The 23,668-nt window shown below is 34.8% G+C and overlaps 2 protein-coding genes across 2 annotated transcripts; one reads left to right on the top strand and one right to left on the bottom strand.

Annotated features, from left to right (window-relative positions):
* The first annotated feature begins 378 nt into the window (after positions 1-378).
* Positions 379-11,470, top strand: LOC112037503 (aminopeptidase P2). Its single transcript, XM_065776246.1, has 12 exons — positions 379-799; positions 2,981-3,106; positions 3,349-3,468; positions 3,958-4,233; positions 4,516-4,688; positions 5,137-5,391; positions 6,567-6,718; positions 7,218-7,411; positions 8,470-8,652; positions 9,334-9,426; positions 10,563-10,643; positions 11,131-11,470. Exons 1-12 carry the CDS (start codon positions 473-475, stop codon positions 11,200-11,202), a joined length of 2,052 nt encoding a protein of 683 aa, XP_065632318.1. The 5' UTR covers positions 379-472; the 3' UTR covers positions 11,203-11,470.
* A 1,745-nt stretch (positions 11,471-13,215) lies between these two features.
* LOC112037504 (long chain acyl-CoA synthetase 7, peroxisomal) lies at positions 13,216-22,698 on the bottom strand. The gene is made up of 23 exons (XM_065776273.1): positions 22,456-22,698; positions 21,264-21,324; positions 21,076-21,153; positions 20,863-20,934; positions 20,685-20,766; positions 20,355-20,460; positions 20,197-20,273; positions 19,465-19,509; positions 19,269-19,355; positions 18,515-18,604; positions 18,306-18,385; positions 18,103-18,196; positions 17,123-17,211; positions 16,941-17,029; positions 16,675-16,804; positions 16,474-16,592; positions 16,191-16,314; positions 16,019-16,105; positions 14,973-15,076; positions 14,506-14,591; positions 13,879-13,965; positions 13,722-13,808; positions 13,216-13,553 (listed from the first exon to the last, which is right to left on the bottom strand). The coding sequence occupies exons 1-23, from the start codon at positions 22,583-22,585 to the stop codon at positions 13,467-13,469; spliced, it is 2,091 nt and encodes a 696-aa protein (XP_065632345.1). The 5' UTR covers positions 22,586-22,698; the 3' UTR covers positions 13,216-13,466.
* Between the last annotated feature and the right edge of the window lie 970 nt (positions 22,699-23,668).

Here is a 23,668-nt window from a genome sequence, read left to right as displayed (position 1 = left end):
TTGGACCCATTAAATTATTTAGCACAAAGATTAAAAAATTTTAATGGACACATGACACAAAATTAACTCACAATTGAAATCTAATAGAATTTTTTTTTTTTTTTAATTTTGGCTTAAAGTATACCATATAGATAAGTAAAAGTAGATACTGCTTAAAAACAAAATCAAAATAATAAAAAATTCAATCTAAAAAAAAAATAAAACAAAAATTCTTTTTGAAGAACAAATAATAAAAAAATTAAATGAAATAAAATATAATTATTTTACACGCTTTTATAGATCATAAGTAAGGAAAATCTTGTCACATGTCCCATCTAATCATAGAAAGCAAAACTTAGTAAAAAAGCAATGCAACATTTTTAAATTATTTTCCTTAAAACGACACAATTCCCTCACATTTCCGAAGTCCCATCTTCATCTTCTTCGTCCTCTCAATCTGTGACTCTTGTTGCCTTCACTCTCTCTCTAGAAAATGGTGACCATGAGCTCACTACCATCACCACTAACGTATTCTCACTCACACGCTCGCTGCCTTCGCTTCCTCTCATCAGTCTCACTCTCACTCCCAATTTTCCACAAATTCAAAACCAGCCCAAAACTCTTCACCAAATCACCGAACCCACCAATCCTCACTGTCCGAAACTGCGGTTCCATCACAGCCAAGCCATCCTCCGATATTAGAAGAAAGAACCGTGCCGGTTCGGAACCGGACGAGAAGCTGCGGAGGCTTCGGGAGCTCTTTGTGAAGCCCGGGATTGACATCGATGCCTATATTGTTCCCTCTCAGGACGCTCACCAGGTTGGGTTTTTTCATTGGTTTTGAGTGAATTTGTGGCTTTTGTGGTTTGAATTCAATTGGGTTTTCTGAGTTTTGCGTGTTTGTTATGGAAATTTGTGATTTTTTGGTTCAGTTTTTGGTTGAAGTTGAATTTGTCTTCAATGTTTGGTGCTTGTTTTGTGTTATAGAGGAGTAAATGGAACTGGGTTTTGGGATATTTAGGCTGAATTATTGGTTTTTGGTTGAAGTTGGTAAATCTTTTTTTTTTCTTTTTTGGGAATAATTGGTGCTTGTGTTGGTTAAGGAGGATAAAATGGAACTTGGTTTTGGAATGTTTAGGCTAATTTCATGGTCTTTGGTTTAAATTTTATAACTTGCTTTTGCTTAAACTTGTGGTTGTTGAGTATGTGATTTTTTTGAGCTTTCTGGTTGAGTTTTTGACTGAAGTTGAGAAAATGCTTACTGGTTTTAGAATGTTTAGGCTGAATTCTTGGGTTTTTGGTTGAAATTTTATAATTTTCTTTTTGAAATTGTGGCTTTTGGGGTCTGGAAGTTTTAAGCGATTGTGTTGAAAATTTTGAGCTTCTTGGTTCAGTTTTTGACTGAAGTTGCAAGTTTCTGGTGCTTTGTGCTGGTGTTTTAGAGGAGAAAATGCAACTGGGTTTAGAATGTTCAGGCTGAATTCTTGGGTTTTAGTTCTTCTAATTTGCTTTTGTTTGAACTGGTGTTTTTTGGGGTCTGGGATTGTGCCTTTGGTCTTTTTTGTTTTGCATGCAAATGGCTATATATATTAGATAAAGTAAAAAGTATTACAGAGAAGTTTAGAGGTAGTATCAGCACTCTGAAATATATATACAGACCAGCTAGTGAAATTGTTAAAAAATTAAGTAGTACGCAAATAGTTTCCCATCATATCACAAAAGTATGTAGTGATCAAAAAGGTGGGGCATGTGTCATATAAAATCTCCCTTTGCATTTCACTGCTTCCTTTAGTTCTTCTAATTTGCTTTTGTTTGAACTGGTGTTTTTTGGGGTCTGGGATTGTGCCTTTGGTCTTTTTTGTTTTGCATGCAAATGGCTATATATATTAGATAAAGTAAAAAGTATTACAGAGAAGTTTAGAGGTAGTATCAGCACTCTGAAATATATATACAGACCAGCTAGTGAAATTGTTAAAAAATTAAGTAGTACGCAAATAGTTTCCCATCATATCACAAAAGTATGTAGTGATCAAAAAGGTGGGGCATGTGTCATATAAAATCTCCCTTTGCATTTCACTGCTTCCTTAATCTACTAGCCAGTCCACTACTCCATTAGCCATGCGGTAAATATGCTTTAGCAAGATTCCCCATGCTCACTGCATTAGGGACCTGCAATCAGTAATTAAATTGGATAGTATAGGTGTATAAGTAGGAAGAAATGGAATTTAACAAAGTTACTGAGGTTTTTGTTGTTGGATGTGAGCTTGTGTGTTAGAGTTGGGCTTTTGTTTTTTGTTATGTTGAGTGTTTTTTCAGTTTTTACCAAATTCAAGTTTTGGCAGTTTATGATGGTGTATATGTTGGGAAATCAAATGGTTTTTTATGTTTGCTGTACTTTTTTCTGTAAATTTTTTATTAAGGTTTTTATCAAAAAGAAAGAAGAAAGCATGAAGGCTTTTAGTACTCTATAACACACGTGCACGCACGCACACACTCACACACGTATGTACATGTATGCTGGACTGTTTCTTTCTGTTGGGTCTGAAATGTTGGTTGCTTCAAAAGTTTGAAATTTGGTACTTTTAGTTTTAATGTTATTTTTAATAGTTCCCCTTTGGTGTTAATCACCTTTGTTCATTAATTCTTGGATTTTGAACGAATTCTATGAATGAATGTTTCATAGTTGCAAAGCAAATTTATTTGCTAAGATAGTATCTGTATTAACATCTTTATAGATTTTAAAAGTGCCATATGGCCCATATCTAAGGCTCCAATGGTTTCTAGGAAACATGATGAAAATGAAAGGAAAAAAAAAAAAAAACCTGCTATTCTTATCCATTGAATGTAAACATCCATTGTTCTTTTCATACTCTTTGGGCACCAACTGAGTGTTAGGAATTATAGGGTTTATGTTGCTTTGCTAGTGTACTAGGGATTGTAGAATTTCTGCATTAAATGTTTCCTCCAGCAAATGTTAATTGCTTTTTTTTTTCTCCCACAGAGTGAGTTCATTGCTGAATGTTACATGAGGAGGACCTACATATCAGGGTTTACTGGTAGTGCTGGTACTGCTGTTATCACAAAGGATGAAGCAGCTCTTTGGACAGATGGGCGTTATTTTCTCCAGGTTTGAGAAAAGGATACTTGCTTCCTGTGCCAACTCTTCAGCTTTAGCTCTGTGCTATATGCGTAGTCAAAACCTTTAGTTTCCCCTCTTTGGTCAGGCCAAATCATTATAGTATTATTGGGGAAGAATTTTTTTTTTTTTTTAAATAACTAAATTTGGAGAAGAAATATCTATTTTGATATCCTCTACAATAAGACATATAGTATTTACTAACAAGTTTTTTCCCCTCTTTGTAATGATAGGCTGAGAAGCAGCTGAATTCGTGTTGGATTCTCATGCGGGCTGGTAATCCTGGAGTTCCTACGACTAGTGAATGGCTTAATGATGTTTTGGCTCCTGGTGGTAGGGTTGGCATTGATCCTGTGAGCAATTCTCTGCTTCTTTATTATTTATTGTTTTTTGCTAAGCATACTCTGCTTCTTAAAATGGCCACACCAAATTTCTTGTTCATGTTTCTCTTTACTGTGCAATCCATACTCCATCACATTGAGTGCTGATTTAGACTTCTCATATGGGCTTTCATTTTAAACTTTGGATTTCGCCTAGCTTTTTTATTTGTAACCATAGAGCATATTCTAAAAAGTTCATCTTATCATAATTTATGGTTTATTTTCATAAGTATAGGGCATTATCAAGTAGGAGATTGATTCACATCTTGTTTTACTTTGTAAATTTCCCTTTCTGTCAAAATATTTTCATTGCTTCTTTCTATTTAGTTTCTTTATTCTTTATTTTCTCCCCATGATAGGCTTCCCTTTCTTTTTGTGGGTAGATATCTGTTGTTGCTTTTTTATGCTCACTGTAGCATTCTGTCTCTGATGCCAGTGTCTTTGGTATTGTGAAGGGAGCAGTTTCTTTTTTCTTCCGATGCTGCGGAGGAACTGAAGCAGGCAATTGCAACGAGGAATCATGAGCTGGTGTACTTACATGATTTAAATCTAGTGGATGAAGTTTGGGGAGAATCACGGCCTAAGCCTCCTAAAAAACCAATCAGAATACATGACCTAAAATATGCTGGTTTAGACGTAGCATCAAAATTGTCTTCGCTGAGGTCTGAACTTGTTGATGCTGGTTCATCTGCAATTGTTATATCAGTGCTTGATGAAGTTGCTTGGCTGTTGAACTTGGTAATATTTCTGAACAGCTTTTTAGAGTGGAGTTGCATGTAGACGTTGTTTCTCCGAATTTGTTGGAATTCTTGCTCCTTTGCTCCTCTTAAAATAAAGGAAAAACAAAAGATATATAGAGCATGGTACTTCCTTAATAGATTTTGTTTTTTTTCTTTAGGATAGGGGTAAGGGGAGGGGGGGATACATTGCCCAATACAAAGCTGAATTTATTAGTTCAAATTAATTTTCCTGCTTATGTCTCTTAATCTTTAAATCGATACTTCATTTTTTTTTTTACAGAGAGGAAGTGATGTTCCCCATTCACCTGTTATGTATGCATACTTAATTGTTGAACTTGATGGAGCAAAATTATTTATGGACAATTCTAAAGTCACGCCAGAGGTGATGGATCACTTGAAGAAAGCAGGCATAGAGTTGAGGCCATATGATTGTATTCTTTCTGAAATAGAAAGGTAAGGTTTGGAGCTCTCTCTCTTTTATATTTTGTGTATGTGTATGTGTGTGTGCGCATGTGTGGGTGTGGGTGTGTGGTTGCACAAGTGCAAATGGAAACTATCAATATGTGTGTGTGGTGCACTGTACTGGAAAGCATGGTCCTTTTTTATACTGGTGAACTGGCTTTGATTTCAATATACCATATGGTATGAGGTTCAGACTCATGGGCTGTGAAAAGAAGTGAAACTGTGATCAGTTTTAGTCATACCTATCAAAAAAAGATCAGTTTTATTCATGTGTATAGTGCTGAAAACACAGATAATCATTTTTTTTCTGGCATAGTTACCATGATATTTTGAGGTTAGACTGGCCTTAGGTTTAGGTTTATTGTTACATGCATACTGAGGTGAGCTCATTTCGTGAGCACTGCAAGCTGTAAAATTACAACAGAGTTTCCTTCTTCAGTTTGGCAGCACAAGGGACTCACCTTTGGTTGGATACATCTTCTGTTAATGCGGCCATTGCCAACGCCTATAAGTCTGCCTGCGACAAATATATGGGGAGCCTCGGGAATAAAACCAAAGGGCAGAGTAAGATCTATGATAGCTCCAATGGTCAGTCTGGTGGACCCACTGGGGTGTATGGATTATCCCCTATTTCTCTGGCAAAGGCAGTGAAAAATCATGCAGAGCTAGAAGGGATGCGGAATTCTCATTTAAGGTAATTAATTGTTTCCCCTAAGACCTGATATCTAAGTTGATGAATTTATGTGACCGTTTTGCGTTTTATTTTTTCAATTTCAATGTCTTGAATGATAATCTTTATTTATAAGTTTTGTATATGTGGATCATAGAAAGATATAGAATGTAAGCATTAGGGTTGGCATGTTTGTTTTTTGCCAAGTTATTTTAGTGGTCATTTGAAATTTTTAGAAGTATTACAAAGTAATATGAAGGAATTAATTGTTGTTGTCATTATTTGGCTGGAGACTCATCACTAGCTAATTTCTATTTTTCTAGTGCCACAAATTATTCATTGGAAGGAACTTATATGAAATTTAGTTCCTGAATGCATATCACTTCATTCATTAATACATATTATTCCTATTGATTATTTCATTAACATGTGTCTTCTATTTCAGGTAATATCTTTCTCTCTTTCATTCTTTGTTTTTCAATGGAATTGCTAATTATCTTTCTTTGCCAGTGTTCAGTCATCTGGGTAGATTTTAATTACTCTGGGTCAATAATCAAATCATGTTATTCATATAGGGTTTATGAAACTGTTGATTCATAATTAATTATTTGTCATTATTCATATAGGGTTTATTTGTCATTAATCCATCAGATTTACTACCCTCTAATTAAATATCCTTCACCGTCTCTTGTATTTTTTTTTTTTTTATAATTAATACAATTCTCTAAGAGCTACTTATCAAAAAAAAAAAAAAAAAAAAGGCAATTTGCTAAGAGCCTTGTAGCTCAACTGGTTAGCATCTCTTGGTGTTTCCAACGAAGACATCCATGGTTCAAATATCCTCTCCCCCAACTATTGAACTATCAAACAAAAATCTTTTATTAATAAATATCACTTCACTTGTCAAAAAAGGAAAAAAAAAAATTTATCATCTCTCCTGTGATTGTGTGGATAGACATAGGTATCTATGGAAATTAAGAGCATAATATTTTCTCACCGTATTGGGATAGAATTTTGAAAAAGAACTTGTAAAGCAAGAGCAGGATACTAGTAGTCTAAGTAGGCTTGTGTGATGGAGCTCTTGTTGGGGATCAAACTAATTATTTCTTTACTGGGGAAGCTTGAGTCTATCTTCTCAATTACATAGTTGAATTTTGCTAAGGAACTTGTGGAAGATGTGACTGATATCTTCTTTACAGGGATGCTGCTGCTCTAGCACAATTTTGGGTCTGGGTGGAAGATGAAATTCATAAGGATGTGAAATTAACAGAGGTGGAAGTTGCAGACAAACTCCTGGACTTTCGTTCCAAGCAGGCTGGTTTCATTGATACAAGCTTTGACACAATAAGTGGTATATCAATTCCTGTAACTCTGATGACCATTTTTTTTCTTTCTATTTAAGGATTTAGATCATATTTTACTTATCACCAAAAAAAAAAAAAATCAAATTATACTTCTAAATGGTATAAACTTTCTGTAATTTTGATTACCATTTCTCAATTCATAGGGAAAATATAGCCATTCTAAATTGTACATCAGCTTGGATACTAATAAATTGAACTGAAATTATGCCCTCTATAACTCTAAACTACCATTTTTTTTTCGCTCCTATGGAAAAAGGATTTGGAAAGTATTTATCTTCATAACATGCTTGCCTGTGACTTGAAGTTTTTGTTTCTTGTACTTTTTAAAGTGGTCAACTTACAAGTTTCAGGGTTCAGTTCCTTTTGGCACTTACTCAAAGGATAATTGTATTAGTTGCTCCACAAATTGCAACTAATGATATATACAGAAGCTGTTGCTATCTGTAATTAAACCTCTCACTGTTAACGGTTAGGATGTTCTTCCAGCTTCTGGTGCAAATGGGGCTATCATACACTACAAACCAGAAACAGAAAGTTGTGCTGTTGTGGATGCAAAGAAACTCTTCTTATTGGATAGTGGAGCTCAATATGTTGATGGTACTACTGACATAACCAGGACAGTGCATTTTGGCGAACCTACTGCACGACAAAAAGAATGCTTCACTCGAGTTTTACAGGTAGTTTTTTTTTTTTTTTTTGGTTATCTGTTTAATTAATAATGCCCACAGAATTATTATGAGCTTATTTATTCCAAAATGCCTAGGGGTGAGGGGATTGATAGTTTGCTTTGGAAGTTAACCCCGAATGGTGTTTTTGATGTGCGCTCTTTCTATAATTCCTTATCTACTCCTCCTTTCTCTTGGAAATTTATTTGTAGAAGATACCTAGAAGAGTGTCTTTCTTTTTATGGACCGCGGCTCGAGATAGTATTCTTACTATTTACAACCTTGTAAAAAGGAACTTTTCTTTGGTTTATTGGTGTTGCTTGTGCTGTTGTGATGGAGAAACAGTGGATCATCTTTTACTTCATTGTAACACGCCTTATGGAGTGAAGCTTTTTTTATGTTTGTATTGCATTGGGTGATGCCAAGGGCAGTTGTTTCTCTTCTTTTTGCATGGGAGAATTATTTGGGGTTACACTTACACTCTTCTTTGGTCTAGAATATGGTTCTAGCCTGTTTAATGTGGCTAATTTGGAGGGAACGAAATACCCATACGTTTGAGGATGTTGAGAAATCTGCTGATTTTTTGAAGTCTTTGCTAGTTGGGACATTGTTTGGGTGGTCTCGTATTTGGGGTTTTACACAATGTATATCCGTTTTTGATTTCATGCAATCTGTTTCTGTTTCTGTTTGATTTGTTTATACTTGTTTCTAGTACAATCTATTCATCATCGTGAACATGGTGTACTTTTATTTAATGAAAATATCTATTACCTATCAAAAAAAAAAAAAAAAATTGGACTTAGAGAAGTATGAATCTCTTGTCACTTCAGAATATTATTGCTTCTCACATTAAAGCAATCTGCTATTTTGTGCATTTTGATCTTGGGTATCATCCCTTAATGATCTCTTGGTTAAATAATCAGTGTGGTTATATATATTGTTTGTAGCATGTGTACTATGGTTTTTTTTTTCTTGTACTTTTTGAGAGTCCAGATGCCTAATTTTGGCAGTTAAGATTTTTTTTTTTTTTTTTTTTTTTTTTAAGTAAACAAACGAATCTGTTGGCTTAATTAAATGATTTCCTTTTCCTTCCATTTTTAGGAACTGGACATGGTGTGGGAGCTGCATTAAATGTTCATGAGGGCCCTCAAAGTATTAGCTTTAGATATGGAAATATGACCCCCTTATTGAGAGGCATGATTGTCAGCAATGAACCTGGCTATTATGAAGACCATGCCTTTGGTATTCGAATTGAGGTACACTCTTCAGTGGCTCTTTTTTATGTCCTTGAAAATTCATTCAGCTACCAATATCACTGGAAAGTTTACCATCAGTGACTAAATCAATTTATTAGGTCCTGTTAGATAAAAATGGGTATGTTTCTTTGACTTGAATGCTATGTTTTCAAGGTTCATTGGCTAGACAAAAATCAATGTAGTTGGTGGTGAAGAAGAAAATGTATGTATGAGCTAAGCAGATACATAAGGGTTTGCATTACCTTCTTAGTGCAAAGATAGTGACCACAGAGCCTGCCTGTAATTTTTGTAACACTTGATAAAAGTTGTTCTTTTCTATATATTTCTGTATGGATGTGTAGATTGATTTTAGATATTCAAACCTTTAACAGGTTGTTATAGAAACATGTAGCACTTAAAAATACGTAGTTTCATTTGTAAATTTCCTAGAAGTTGAGGTTGGGCTCAAATTTTTTTCTTCTAATAATTTTGGTACTTATAGAAAAAATTAAAAAAGAAAAATAGTGTGATGCTTAGCTTACAATTTCACATATTTTTTAGTTAATTCACAGAATATTCTATTTCTCTTTTTTCTCACGGAGATGTGTTTCTTTATTGTTGATGCTGGTGGCTCGTTAAAATTATGATATGTTTTTCTTAATCGCACTCTTCTTAGATGGTGATTTAAGTTTTCTTCTGCAGAATCTCCTTTATGTGAAAGATGTTGACACACCTAATCGATTTGGAGGGGTTGGATACCTGGGATTTGAAAAACTCACATTTGTCCCCATTCAGGTATGCCAACATTTTCCTGGTACATCACATCTTTTGCCATTAACATAATCCTAGTAAGGTTGTGTGAGAAATCAAGATCAATGCATCTGAATCTTTGCTTGGCCCAAAATAGGCAACTTAATTTTACAGTGGAATAAAACCTGCTATGTTTCCTGTGTGGGGAATATCGGCTGTAGCCTTTTTTTTTTTTTTTTTGACAGTTAGCTGTGGTCATTTAATTGTTTAAGTGTTCTACTTTCCTGTAGCCTCTTTGCTGAAACTCAGTTTACATTACATCATGCTCACACATACTGAGCTCCGTTGCTCTAGTGGGCTTCAAAATAGGTTAGGTGGCAACACTAATATTTTCGCCATTGGAGGAACTTAGTCATGGTTAAATGAATGCATTAGTCAAAGAGAGATACTCTAATATATATATATATATATATACACACATACTAGAGAGAGACTCTCTCTCACACACACATATATTTTGAGATTCTTGTAACCTATTTTAGACATACTTCTCAATCCTTTATGCTTGGAAACTTCATCTTTGGTGGTTTTTTTTTTTTTTTTTTTTGGGGGGGGGGGGATATATTTGACAATCACATAGAAACTTTCAGATTATTTTCTGAAAATTCCACTACCTTATAATGTTCTTCTTTCCCCTTTGAGGTAAGCATAAATAGAATATTATTTAAAGAATGAGTGCTAGAACTGAGTGTGATGTTTCTATGGTCATGATATTTGGCCATCATTCTAATCAACATCCAAAATGGATAAGTGGCACTAAATTAAATAAATGGAAAAAATTGACAATCTGTGTTATTTTCGAAATTGTCAATTGCAAACATGGATCATGAAATAATTTAGAAAGCATTTCAAAAGTTCAAGCACGTTGCATCTTACAAGAGGTCCAAAGCTGAGTCCTTTGTAGTGTTTCTTAATTCAATATATGAGAGGCAGGAAAAAAAAAATAGTGGCTACATGGATAAGAATGTCCTCTCTGGATTATATTATTTTGTACCATCTACTTTTGAGTTATTGATTTCCGTTGCAACTTGAATTGTCTGTCTAAAACAAGATTGTGATAGAGATTTTTTTTTTTTTTTTCCTTTTTTATATGCTTCTGATTTGCTATTTTCATCATGCAGAGTAAACTGATTGACTTATCTTTGCTCTCTGCTGTGGAAGTTGATTGGCTCAATGACTACCATTCACAAGTTTGGGAAAAGGTTATATTCCACATCTAGAAACTATTTTGATCTCTATGTACTTTTATTTGGTATATAGAAGTTTGGACTCATGGTGACAAACTACTGAAATATGTTTTTATAAAAATCCATGTTTCTCATAGCTTTTGAAATTCAAAGTAGGTTTCGTGTGATTCATGAAGAAAACATCTATTTTTACTGTACCCTGTTGTATTTAGAGTACTGGATTTAATTTGGTGTTTTACACCTTGCTTTTCAGTCAGTAGAGAAAACCATATAAGCCAAATTTTGCAGACATATGAATATCATGTCACTGGTTTAGAATGAAAATATGAAAACATGTTTTAGAACTCCCATATTTTCTTTCATTTCAAAAGGTGGAATAGAATCATTGCTCTTTCTTATCTCGCAAGGACTTGAGTTCTGCGCACACATACGCATAATCAGTCATTCTGTCTTACCTGCTTCATGTGTTGAATTTCTGTTAAATAACCTAGAAATGTCGCAGGTGTCACCACTGCTGGATGGTTCTGCTTGTCAATGGCTTTGGAACAACACACGGCCACTTGTTAAACAGTGATCTTAAGCTTAGCTTTGTTCTTTGTTGTTCTTTAATAATTGAAGGGTTTTCTTTCATATTTTCCTTTATACATGTAATGTAGAAACCAAACATTGTTTAAAATGATTATAACTTTATACAGTACATACACTGTAGGGATTAGCTTCTTTTTTTCTTTTCTTTTTTTTGATAAAAAATGCAATTTCATTCAATTGCTGTTTTAGAACTATTGATGGTATTCAAAGGTTTTAATTTATACTTGCCAAAGTTAGGGCCTATTCAAGATTTAGTAGACCTGTTTTATTCTATGATCTTCATGTCTAATGCTTCTCACGATTGTGTTCCTTATAGTCATGGGAATAAGGATTTTCCACTGCTTTCTGTGCTGCAACTCCACCATTGTGATATCAGCTCTAGTGGGTTTTTACCTTTCATGGCTCTAACATGTGAGCACTCATGATGGGTCCAATGTGCACCCATAGAAACCAGTTTATTGTCTCTGACTCTCTGGAGGCAGCTCAACTTTCTTTACTTAGGTTTTCTGGATGTTAAAAACCGGTTGGGAAAGTACTTTGCCCATAGGCATCAAGAGTTTTTAACTCAGATTAAAAATTTAGGGATTCGCTGTTCACTCTTTTGGTATTCGCCCTTTACAAGGGAGATTGCAGGTCCCATAATTGGTGTGAGAACTAGCGCTTAGCCTCATTAGTTGGCCAGTCTCAATTTAGTTCACAAACTTTTAATTGATACATTTGACTTCCAAAAATTTGGATTCTAATGAAATTGATAAGGTTCCGCCCAAATTACCGAATTTTGCTTTGCATTTGTTGGACAAATAAATTCCCCAACTGGATTGATTCAATAACAATATAAGCCTACAGGAATTTTCAATTACTATATCTTGACCCCTAGAGTTTGGATTAAAATAAAATCAATAAAGATACTTTAGACGGAATTTAAAATCTTAGGGGTCAAATGTAACATTAAACTTTGTAGACAGAATTGTGATGGACAAATCCACAATCGGGTGAATTGTAACTCTCTCTCTCTCTCTCTCTCTCTCTCTCTCTCAATCTCTCTCAAAAGCTTACATTGTGTAAGACATGGACCAAAGAAAGAAGGGCATTCGAGCCATACTTCCTCCTCTACCTTAGCCATATTTGCCATAACAGAAAGCAGCTCTATTAGCACCATGATTAACAAAAGCAAAAGATAAAGCACCAAAGTGTGCACAAAATGAGCAAAATATCGTCCACTAGGGGTCCCAGATCAGAATAATTGGGGGGGTAGGACCCTAGTAGCTTTGCTGGCTTGCACTGGACATTGTTTGCCACATTCAAAAACAAGCTCTCTCTGAATTCATTATTACCTTTCCCCACCACTGCTTTACTTCTTGCAGAAACCACTGTGCCCCACTGGTTCCTGGCAACAAATCTTGTGCCCACAACTTCATTTGATACTCGAAGACCCACTAGAGTAAATGCCTTTTCAGACAAAGGAATGAAGGATGGCCTCCCAAAAAAAAAAAAAGGACAGGCAAATATTTGGCTTTAAAGATGCAATAAAATAAAATAAAAACACCAGCCTTGTTTAGCCAGGAGAGCATCATTAAAAAACCCTCAAGTCCCTAATTCTATTCCTCTCAAATAACTTGTTTCTCATCGCCTTTTGCAGCTCTTGTTCCATCCATATTCTTCTGTCAGAATATCTCTTTTCAATTAGTCATTTTCTATACAACTTTATTTCCGACGTGCCATCCCCTTAGTAAACAATGCATTTTAACTTCAGGTTTCTTATTTATCGAATAGCATTTCAGAACACACACCCTAAAAAAATAAACAAATAAATAAATCAACTTCGTCACAGAAATTTTGCAGGTTTTCCAGACCAAAAATGTTTGAGCCCATCTTGGGCAAATAGTGGAGTTACCAATGAAGCCTAGTTAAAAACAAAACAAAGAATAGAGATCTTATTCATTCAAGATACAAGCCACAAACACTCGACTTTTGCGATTATTAGGTAAATGGATCATGCTAAAGCTACTATTAATATCAATTTTATTAAAAAATGCCTCATAAATTTACATGACAATGAATATAATAAGTGTCACTCAACAATATAATAAATAAATTCCTAGATTACTTATTTTGTTTTATGTTAAAAAATTAATACATCATTTTTTAAGGTCTATTTAGTAAAGTTTGTAGTAACTGTAAACCTCTCTTAGGTACGTATGCCACAAGTCCCTGCATGCTGCTTACATGAACTTCCCATCATCACATTTTCTACAGTTTTGGATCTGATTTAGAAAGCTCAGCATACATGTCCGATATCACTTTGGCAAAGTATGCTTTTGCCTGAGGCCTCTTGATCTGCAACATAATTCAAGTCTGATACATTCTCAACAACGCTTTGTTTTGAGTGAAAACAGGTGGCAAAGAAACCAGTCCAATCCACTTTCCTTTCATCTTTTGACATTTAAATGGTGCATTAGCGTAATGGGGCCTATGGTCTAAGAGGAAAAAGAATAATCTGCATACCTTGAATGTTGGAGTGAGAAGGCCATTCTCCAAGGTGAATGGTTCAAGCACTAAAGTTACAGCTTTTGCAAATTCAAAACCTCTCAACTGCAGTTATAACAGAAGCTTCAAAACTAAGGACTACTATAGAAGCTAAATAGTTTATCTTCAAAATTACCTGAGCTTCCATTCCAACAGCATCCATTTCAGCAAGAACTGCAGCTCTCGCTCTTGGATCATTGCACAATTGTTCTAGATTTTCATACTGCAGAAATATGGAATTTGAAAAGATCATTAGAAAGGACAAGGAAAAAAGTAGAAACATTCCTTCATTGTCCATTGATGCCTCATATGGAACCATAATGACTCTAGGCAGAGTGCATAAATAATCATCATTGAAGAATGTGGCCTCCAATCACATTTAAGCACTCACACCAACTCAACTCAGCTTCTTGTAAGAATAAAAAGACAGTTAAAAATTAGGGAAATCATTGGACAACTTTTTTTGCATTTTGTAGTGGAAATCATTGGACAACTTTTCCTAATCAAAATTGTATGAATGGGTCTTGCAAACCTTGAAACAAGTTTTCTAAACGAACTAAAAATTGATGCTAACAAGAACTTATGGTTCAACAATATAATATGGTTTATGTTGTGCATAATGGTTAATGACAAAAAGAGATGAAACCATATGTTGATTTCTAAATGGCCTTGAAAAGAGAACTGTTTCAAACAAGAATGTCTTATTCAAGACCTATATGATTCAAAAAAACAGCAAAAGACTAAATTTTGTGGAGTCAACCACCTTGATGCCTTCAGACGCAGCCCAAGCTTCCATTACATCTGGATCCACTGCAACTACAGCTACTAGACTCGAGTTCAAGCTATCGCCTAAGAACAAATCAAGCAGTCAGCATTGACTAGCTGGGGAATTCGATATACAGAATAACTTCCATTTCCTTACCATATATGAAACATTGAGAAACAAATTTGCACTTGGTATATACATTCTCAATCTTCTCTGGTGCTATGTACTCACCCTGTGCCAACTTAAATATGTTCTTTTTCCTGTTATGAGTTGACAACAGAAATTCAATAAGATCATACAAATTTCAGATTTTATTCATTGTCATATTTCAATAAAATGATTTCCGGTCAGAAGACACCCAAAAAAAGGAATTATTTTTCTTAGCTATCGCCTAAGAACAAATCAAGCAGTCAGCATTGACTAGCTGGGGAATTCGATATACAGAATAACTTCCATTTCCTTACCATATATGAAACATTGAGAAACAAATTTGCACTTGGTATATACATTCTCAATCTTCTCTGGTGCTATGTACTCACCCTGTGCCAACTTAAATATGTTCTTTTTCCTGTTATGAGTTGACAACAGAAATTCAATAAGATCATACAAATTTCAGATTTTATTCATTGTCATATTTCAATAAAATGATTTCCGGTCAGAAGACACCCAAAAAAAGGAATTATTTTTCTTATGGTTTAAACTTGTGGCAATGAGACGGACAAAGACAGCCCAATAATTTATCCAAAAGTTACCCTGTATCTACCCAAAAATTATCTTATTCATAATAGAGCAGGCTTAGGAGATACTTTCTCATATCTACCAGTGTGTATTTACAGTCCTGTTACCACATACTGGATATACAGAGGCAGGATTAGCTTATTACTCATGCCCAAAAAAAATCTTAATTGCCCTCTCCCCTAACATCTTTTGTATCATGCACATTTTGCAAGCATGCAGTGGACTTAGAATTACATTTTCTCCCCATGCTTGCCATGAGTGCCAGTATGTCAAATTGTTATTGAGTGAGAAACCGGCTTATCCATATGGTTATCCTCATCATGAAATTTCAAAATTTATTCTGTGAGCTTATGGATAATGTGAACTAATAATGTGATATTTAGCATGCATCACATGCACAGGAGGGTATTTTCTGACAGTGAGCATGACAATGGATCAATTTTTATTTAGGAAAAAGATAAAATGTTTTACTATTACTTTTGACTATCCCATACAAAATCAATTAAGTGTACAGCCAAATGCCATGTCTTTCCCCCATAAAGTTATATGTATTCATCTTTCATGGAAAATGATCTACAACGTAGTTAGAACTTAGAAGATTGACAGTTCAACTAGCAAACTCCAAATCTCAGAGATAATAGTTCTTGACTTTACATTGCAATTTAGATGTTTAAGAGCACTATAAGCAATGCTATTTATTTTCGAACAAAAAACCAAGTTGTGCCAATATCAATTCTTTTAAATATCATGATTAAAATTATTAAAACACTACCTATCAATAATCTTAAGGCGGCCTCCAGGTAACCATGACCCAATGTCTCCTGTATGCAGCCATCCATCATTATCAATGACTTCACTCCTGTCCAATCAACTTTACAGTCAGGTAGATTCAAATAATAATATATGTTAGTTCCATAAAATAGTAATGAATACAAGAAAAGTACGTTTGGACTTCATCTTTGTAGTAGCCTTGAAACACAATCGGACCCCTCACACAGATCTCACCACGAGGATGAGGCTGATCTTCGGAGGTGTAGTTCATTTCAGGAACATCCACAAGTTTTATTTCTGAAACCGAAAAAAGGGAAATACAGCTAAGCACAAAGAAACACAAACATACTGATGAAGGAGAATCTGAATCCGGTAACTAGAAACCAAAATCCAATCAAGCATGATTGCACCATAATTTTCTTTGATTATCTTCAATGCCATGAGTCAAGAACTTACCACAGGCAGGACTAGGAGACCCAACATGACCAGATAAATTGTCACCCATATCCATTATGCTTATGACACAAGAAGTCTCGGTCATGCCATATCCTTCAAGTACTTGACAGCCAAAGCACCTGTTATTTTTGGAGACATCAGTCCTTATTAACATTCAAACAGACAACCATTCTACATTCTATAGCGCATTCTCCAACTTACACCCTCAAAAAGTCCATGATAGCTGGAGACAATGGTGAAGCACCCGATCCCAGAAAACGGACCCGTCCTCCAAGCTTTTCCTTTATTTTATTGAATACTAATCTGTCCCACATTGGTGATGGATTCCGGCCTGAAATCATTACAATTTATTTCTTTCATCATGTGAACTCTATGTTGTTCTTGTATTTTATGATAATGGAGGGCATGGGACTTAATAAGAAGATTATGCTATAATATGAAAAGGGTATAGTTATGAGCACCAATACCACTCATTATGGCTTGCTTCTTAGAGTTGTAGGCAGCTCTAAATAGTCCCTCCCTTAGCTTTCCAGAATTTGCTACAGCATTTGTAATTCTATTACAATAAACTGAATTAGGCCTGGAGTAACAATGCAAATAGCAAACAAACGAGAAATTTAAGCAACACCCAGCCCTTAGCCATGATTACCCATCATATATTCGATTATACAATCGAGGAACACTGCAAAATAATGTTGGTCTGAGAGCAGCCAAGTCATCCATCAATTTCAAATTGTCCTGAAAACAAGGACACAGTTACACATGAACTGGAATAAAGAAATAACATGAACATTCTTTAAACCTGTTAAAAAAACCAAAAACGTGCAACACCAAGGAACTTGCTGTATACTGTGGATCAACATTTATAAAGCACTGAATACTTGTTTTGACAGTAAATCAAATTTTATAACCATCTGAGCCACATTACACTCCCTTACTCTATGCAGAACAAAGCTATACTGTTGTGCTATATTTAAATAGTGTATTTCTAAATGAATTGCCATTATGTCTGGTTAATGTGAAAATTTGAACATTGAATACTTGCACGTTCATAGGAACTGAAACCAAAATAGCAAGTTTTGTTAAAAGCTGCACCAAGAGTACTAAAGCATTATACTAACTCAGGAACTAAAGCTATTGTTGTATGGAATACTGTAGAAATTGAGTGTCAATGGCCAGGACCAACACTAGCTTGAATACTAGAATCCAGAAGTCTTTTTTCTTCTTCTTTTTTGGTAAGTAATGCAATAGGACTCTCATCAACTCAATGTTTAGAAAAATTAAACCTTAAAAACTTATCACTATGTATTGTGAAATGCCAGACTTTTAATATGACAGTTCAGTCAAACAATAAACAGGAATATATGAAAAAATGCAATAGCATTTGTGAAGTGCCAGAATTTCGCATATTGTATTATGTAGTTCATATATATACTCTTTTGAGTTTTGACAGACTAGAATGCCAAAATAACATGCTGAACCCATGTTATAGGAAAAAGGTACAAGCATAAAAACATTATTTAGTTTCCTCCATTTGTATGACATATACAGTGTAATTTAACTGATATTTATGCTCAAGGTTTTCAACCTCGAGTTACTAAAAATTCAATATTCAAATGTACCACATACCCCTTGGTAGAAACCAACAGCACCACCGTAGTACACTAAGATAAATTGGTTTGCTCGTTCATAGATGTGTGCCAAAGGAAGATACGAGAAGTAACTGTGAAAAGTAAGATATAATTTAAATAAAAATAATATTTCAAGATTAAAAAAGAATTGAAACAACTTTCAAATTGACTTCAAATTCTGTAAGAAATTATGGCACTCACACATCAGAGGAAGTGAACTTGATTGCACGACAAAAACCAGCAGCACTCGCAATCAGGTTTCCATGTGTCAATACGACTCCCTTTCCAAGAGGAGAAAAGAAAAATTGAAACATAAATCTATACCATTTAGCACATGGTTTATGGTTAAAAATGTAGGTAGCAAAAAATAGTCACAGTTGAGAGTTAACATTCATACACAAGTTCACTACCTTTGGTGTTCCAGTAGTACCACTTGTGTAGCATATGGTTGCAACATCTTCAGGCTTAGGAGGGCAAAAAGGCTGCAGACTACTGCGGCCCTAAAAGAAAATCATCTGTAAGGTGATGGAAAAATATAAACTCCTTCACATAAATACACTCTCACGAAAAGAAAGAAATTAAAATATCAATTTTGCATTTGAGATCAATGATCCACAAGACCAGTTATGGATTGTGAATGGAGTAAAAAACTAATCAGGTTTGTGAATGGAGGTAAAAACTAATCAGGTTATAGTATTTTGCTTACATATAATCATTCTAAGAACATCAAGAGGATAGTCAGAACATCTGAAAATTTTATAACAAAAAAGTCGAATCAACAGAATTGAAAAATATAAAAAGACACTGCTTGCATGAAGCAGAAGATTTGAATGTGGTAAATCAAAACCAAAAAGGCTAGTACCCTACCAATTTAGTTGTGTTCGACTTTTAATACATGAAGAGTATCCAAGTGAATAAATGGCTACATTGGCATTTTCCATGGTTTGGGCTCACAGTCCAATAATCCCAAAATTATGTGATTCAAATGAATTCAAAGCACGTCATGACCAGGCTATGAGTATATTAATACGATCAGAATGTCTAGTACCCTACCAATAATCCCTTATATATCTATGTTTTCCTTTGGTCAGGCTATGAGTGTATTTATATGATCATCAGAATGTCATTCTTAAAAGAAAATAAGAGGGAAAATTCCAATCTTACCTGACTGATTAGTTTCAAATATGAGACAAGCTTCACTCCAGATCCAGAAGGAAGAGAAGGCAAATATTCGTCTACACCTCCCACTACCTATGTCATCATGGATGCAGGGAAAAAATATTAGAAAACTGGGTTACAAGGATCAAGCACTGTTTTGACTTCAACAAGAATACTGCAAAGAGATTTGTGGAGTACACACCACTATAAGACGTACAGATGGAATCCCAGATAGGAAGCTCAACAACTGCAAGTTCCAGGAAAATGGATAAGATACATTTGCAAATTGGGAATCCAAATTTATTTTATCAGTGATTAAAAAAAAGTCAAAGAAATGTAGAATTGAGATTCAATCAAGGACAAGAAGCAACATCAATGTGGTTAGGGAATCCACTTTCAACAAGATCACTGAAGCATATGAGGACTGGCTGATGGAACTTCAAAATAGCAGGAACAACTCTGTTGTATGGTCATAAGGTATACTAGGAGCTAAATCTTTGACAAGAAATACTGAAATAGATCTTAAGCAGAAAAAAACATCATGCTTCTTAAAAGATGAAAAAAAAATTACACATGCGAACTAAACCTGAATCATTAAGCAATCTATTTGTAATGAGCAACCTAAAATCCAAATCACTGACTCAGCATTTTCAACTGGAATTCCATTTTTTTTGGGTAAGGTCCTTATGCTGAAAATTGTAAAGAATTGTTATACGGAATTGATTTGGTTCAAATAAGAAAAAAACTACAACAATTCACATCTTCCCCATGTTACATTCCCATCATTATCTTTTTACTTGTGAAGCCTAGAAACATGCTGAAATGTATTAGAATTCCTTCTCAGCTAGCAGCAATACACACCAATTTAAACACTCGTCTTTAGCTAAGCATAACCAAATGTATGCAGCTTAAAAGAAGAAAAGATCAAACTCACAGAGTTCAAAGTCTGTGGGACACAAAAAATAGCCTGTATATCAGCATGATTCACAACATACTGAACTGCATCTGGGCCTGCACTAGAAATTACACAGTCAGAAGTCAGAACTGGGCTCATAGATTAGGAAAGATAAATCTGGACTCATAGATACTCACCAAGAGTGTCATACAGGGGAACCGAGATATATGAATAAGATGAACAGGCATGATCCACAATCAGCCACTCTGGTCTGTTTATAAAATAAAGTCCAATGGAAGCTCCCTGTTCCATGAGAGACCAGACAATGGAATCATATTTACAGTAATAAAATATTTCACGATATGACAACTTCTAGCTGAGTATGCAGGTACCTAACATAAATTGAAGTTTATATACAGGCTAAATACCAGACACAAGAACAGGAGTTATGAGCTTGTTCAAAATATGTTCAATAGAAATGGGGTCCTTAAAAAACAAGAATCTAAAGTGCTCTAGAAGTTAGTCACCTTTTGAAACCCATGATACTGAAGGCCAGAACCAATTGCTTCACAAGCAGTCCCCGCTTCTCCATATGTCATCCATTTGTACCTTCGTTTGTCAGGAACATGCCACACAATCTTATGTGGAGAACACTAATAATGTACAATCAAACTGATCTACATGCTTGAGTAATTGATAACTTACTCTCCAACTGTACCGTCTTCCCAAATTCGTGTACCCAGGTATTTGTAATCACGGAAAGATTCAACAGCATGCCTGTATTCACAATGTTCCCTTGTTTTACAGTAAATTCAGGCGAAAATCTCTAAGCGTACATACAGTTGTAATTACAAAAGCAAAATGAGCAAACAGCAACAAGCACATTGTATTTACAAGCAAGAGAGTAAGAACACTCACACAAAGTTATCATGCAAAGTCCCAATTTCAGGATGGTCGGCAAATCTAGTTACAAGCTCCAAAGGAGAACGCGCTGATCTGCCACCAATGAATAGCAAAGTCCTCACATTGTCAGAATAAAATAAAGTAAAAAAAGTTAGCTACATGACATGAAGCTAATGGAAGTGAAAAATAGAAACAAGCATTACCTATACACATTCCATTTTCCTGTTTGCAATTTTTCTGGAAGAACTACACTGTACCCCTGGCCTGCTCAAAAGGCCAAACCCAACATTTTGATACAAGAGCATGCATTAATACAAAGAACACCAAATAAAAAAATAAAATTTTAAAAGCCAATTGCAATCAGGGTTCAAATCTACTGTAATTATATATCAATAAATTTTAATACACACTTGCTATTGCACACCCAATACGCGCTCTTTTTTTAAAATCGTGTTTTAAAACACAATTTCAGTTATTAATTAAAATTCAACTTAGGTCAAGTCTTAAAATATAATCTCAGCCAATGTGGCAATGCGTAATCTTATTACACACTTGTTATTGCGCACCCAATAAGCGCTCTTTTTTTAAATCATGTTTTAAAACATGATTTCAGTTAATAGTTAAAATTCAACTTAGGTCATGTCTTAAAATATAATTTCAGTCCATGTGTCAGTGCGTGTATGGGGAGCATAACAAACATATATACATTTGGGTCCCAATATAATTTCAGTCCATGTGTCAGTGCGTGTATGGGGAGCATAACAAACATATATACATTTGGGTCCCATTAATGAATGGCTTAAAATATTTGATAATAAACCATTTTACTATTTTAAGAAGGTTTTGATACCATATGTATAAAAATAAAAATATATAAAACAGCGTCAAAAAGTCAATTCTTATTTTCTTTTACTATAAAAAGTTCCTCAAAAGGGCATTGGGCATTCGTTAACTTTTTCTTATATACATCACATAGAAGCAAATGAGAGGATCTTTATCTTTTTATTTTTATTTTTCAGCCCAAAAAAAAAAATTTTTTTATTTTTATTTTTTAATTTTAACGCTTTATTAAGAAAACAAAAACGCATGGAAGAACAGAACACTCAAAACGACAGCATTTCATTGCTTTCGCGGTTTTTCAGGATTTTATTTTTTAGAAGAAAAAAAAAAAAAACAACTTCACGAGAATCTGTTAATTTCGAGCTACGAACCAAACGTGGCCTAAGCATCACAACAAGTCTCAAGTCACATAACTCCAAAACTCAAAATTCACACAGCTACAACATCTATATTCAGAGCTTCCATACTTCAACTGCTTGTTATGCTTATCAAACTCCTACACACACACATACATACATATAGGTAGAGAGAAAGAGACACAGAGAGAGAGAGAACCGTGAAAGAACTCAGCAGCGGTGAGGTTTGGTTGAACGTGAGAGGAAGAGTCGTCGTCGGAGGCGGTGGAGGAAGGGAGGAGGTGGCATTGAATTGCATGGAGGCGACGGTGGGCTTGTGATTCCAGCATTTTCTCGGGAAAATGTTCGAGAAAGAGAGACTTTTCTCGGAGAAGGAGAAAAAAGAAATTATTGGTGGGAAAGTTGGTCTATCTTGTCTGTGTGTCGTTTGCTTTACGTTACAAAAACTTATCAGAATTTAATAAATAAATAAAAATATATAATAAAAAATATGAGAAAGTGGAAAAGGCACGCTTTTTAATGTGATTATTTAGATGATATAAATAATTATATATCATATGATTGATGACCATGACAGTGACAATTTATAAGGATAGGCTTGACTTTTGCTAAAGATTAGGCTATTTATTGGAGCATCAGCAGCGGACAGAGGGAATCCCAAATGTAAGCCCATTTTACAATTCAAGCCCAAAAGACCCACTCCATTAAAAGATGTAAAATATAACTATTGCAAAAAAATATACAATTATGTTACAGTGTGACTCTAAATGTTGAATTGTATTGTAGTTCAATGGTAAAAACAAAAATTATTCTTTAATCGGTTTGGTCTTCTCTCTCCTTTTTCTGTAGATCATAATTTTCATTATCTTTCTCTCTTTTTCTTTTTGCTCTCTCTTCTTCAACGGCATGGAGGTGATAGCATGAAGGCTTGATCAGCTTCTGTGGTGGAGGCGTGGAGGTCATGGTTTGTTCATGGATTTCCAGTGTGGGTTTGTTCATGGGTTTCTAGCATTTGGGTCAGATTTGGGTGGCGTTTGGGTGGTGTTTGGGTTGGCATTTGGGTGGTTGGATTTAGGTTTGTTGGTTGTGATTTTTTCCGATGGGTTGAGGGATTTGTTCCAATGGGTTTGATGATGATGATGATGAGGAAGAGTTTGTGAGAACAAATGGGTTTGGATTTTGATTTTGATTTTGGATTTTGATTTGGCTGGATTTTGCACAACAGAGGTGGGTGGTGTGACTGAGAAGCTAGACGGTGGTGGTGGTGGGTGGTTGACAGAGGAAGAGAAATAGAGATCAGAGCGAGAAGAGAGAAATATTTTTATATTATTTTTAAGTGTAGTATAGTAAAATAAAAGTTAGGATGCTTGTGTATTGTATAATTGATAAAATGGTTTTTTAAGACGGTAAAA

The sequence above is a fragment of the Quercus suber genome, unplaced genomic scaffold (assembly GCF_002906115.3).
Source record: "Quercus suber isolate HL8 unplaced genomic scaffold, Cork oak 2.0 scaffold_131, whole genome shotgun sequence".
Taxonomy (NCBI): Eukaryota; Viridiplantae; Streptophyta; class Magnoliopsida; order Fagales; family Fagaceae; genus Quercus; species Quercus suber.
The sequence above is the reverse complement of the archived record's forward strand: the minus strand, read 5'-3'. Positions and strand labels throughout refer to the sequence as shown.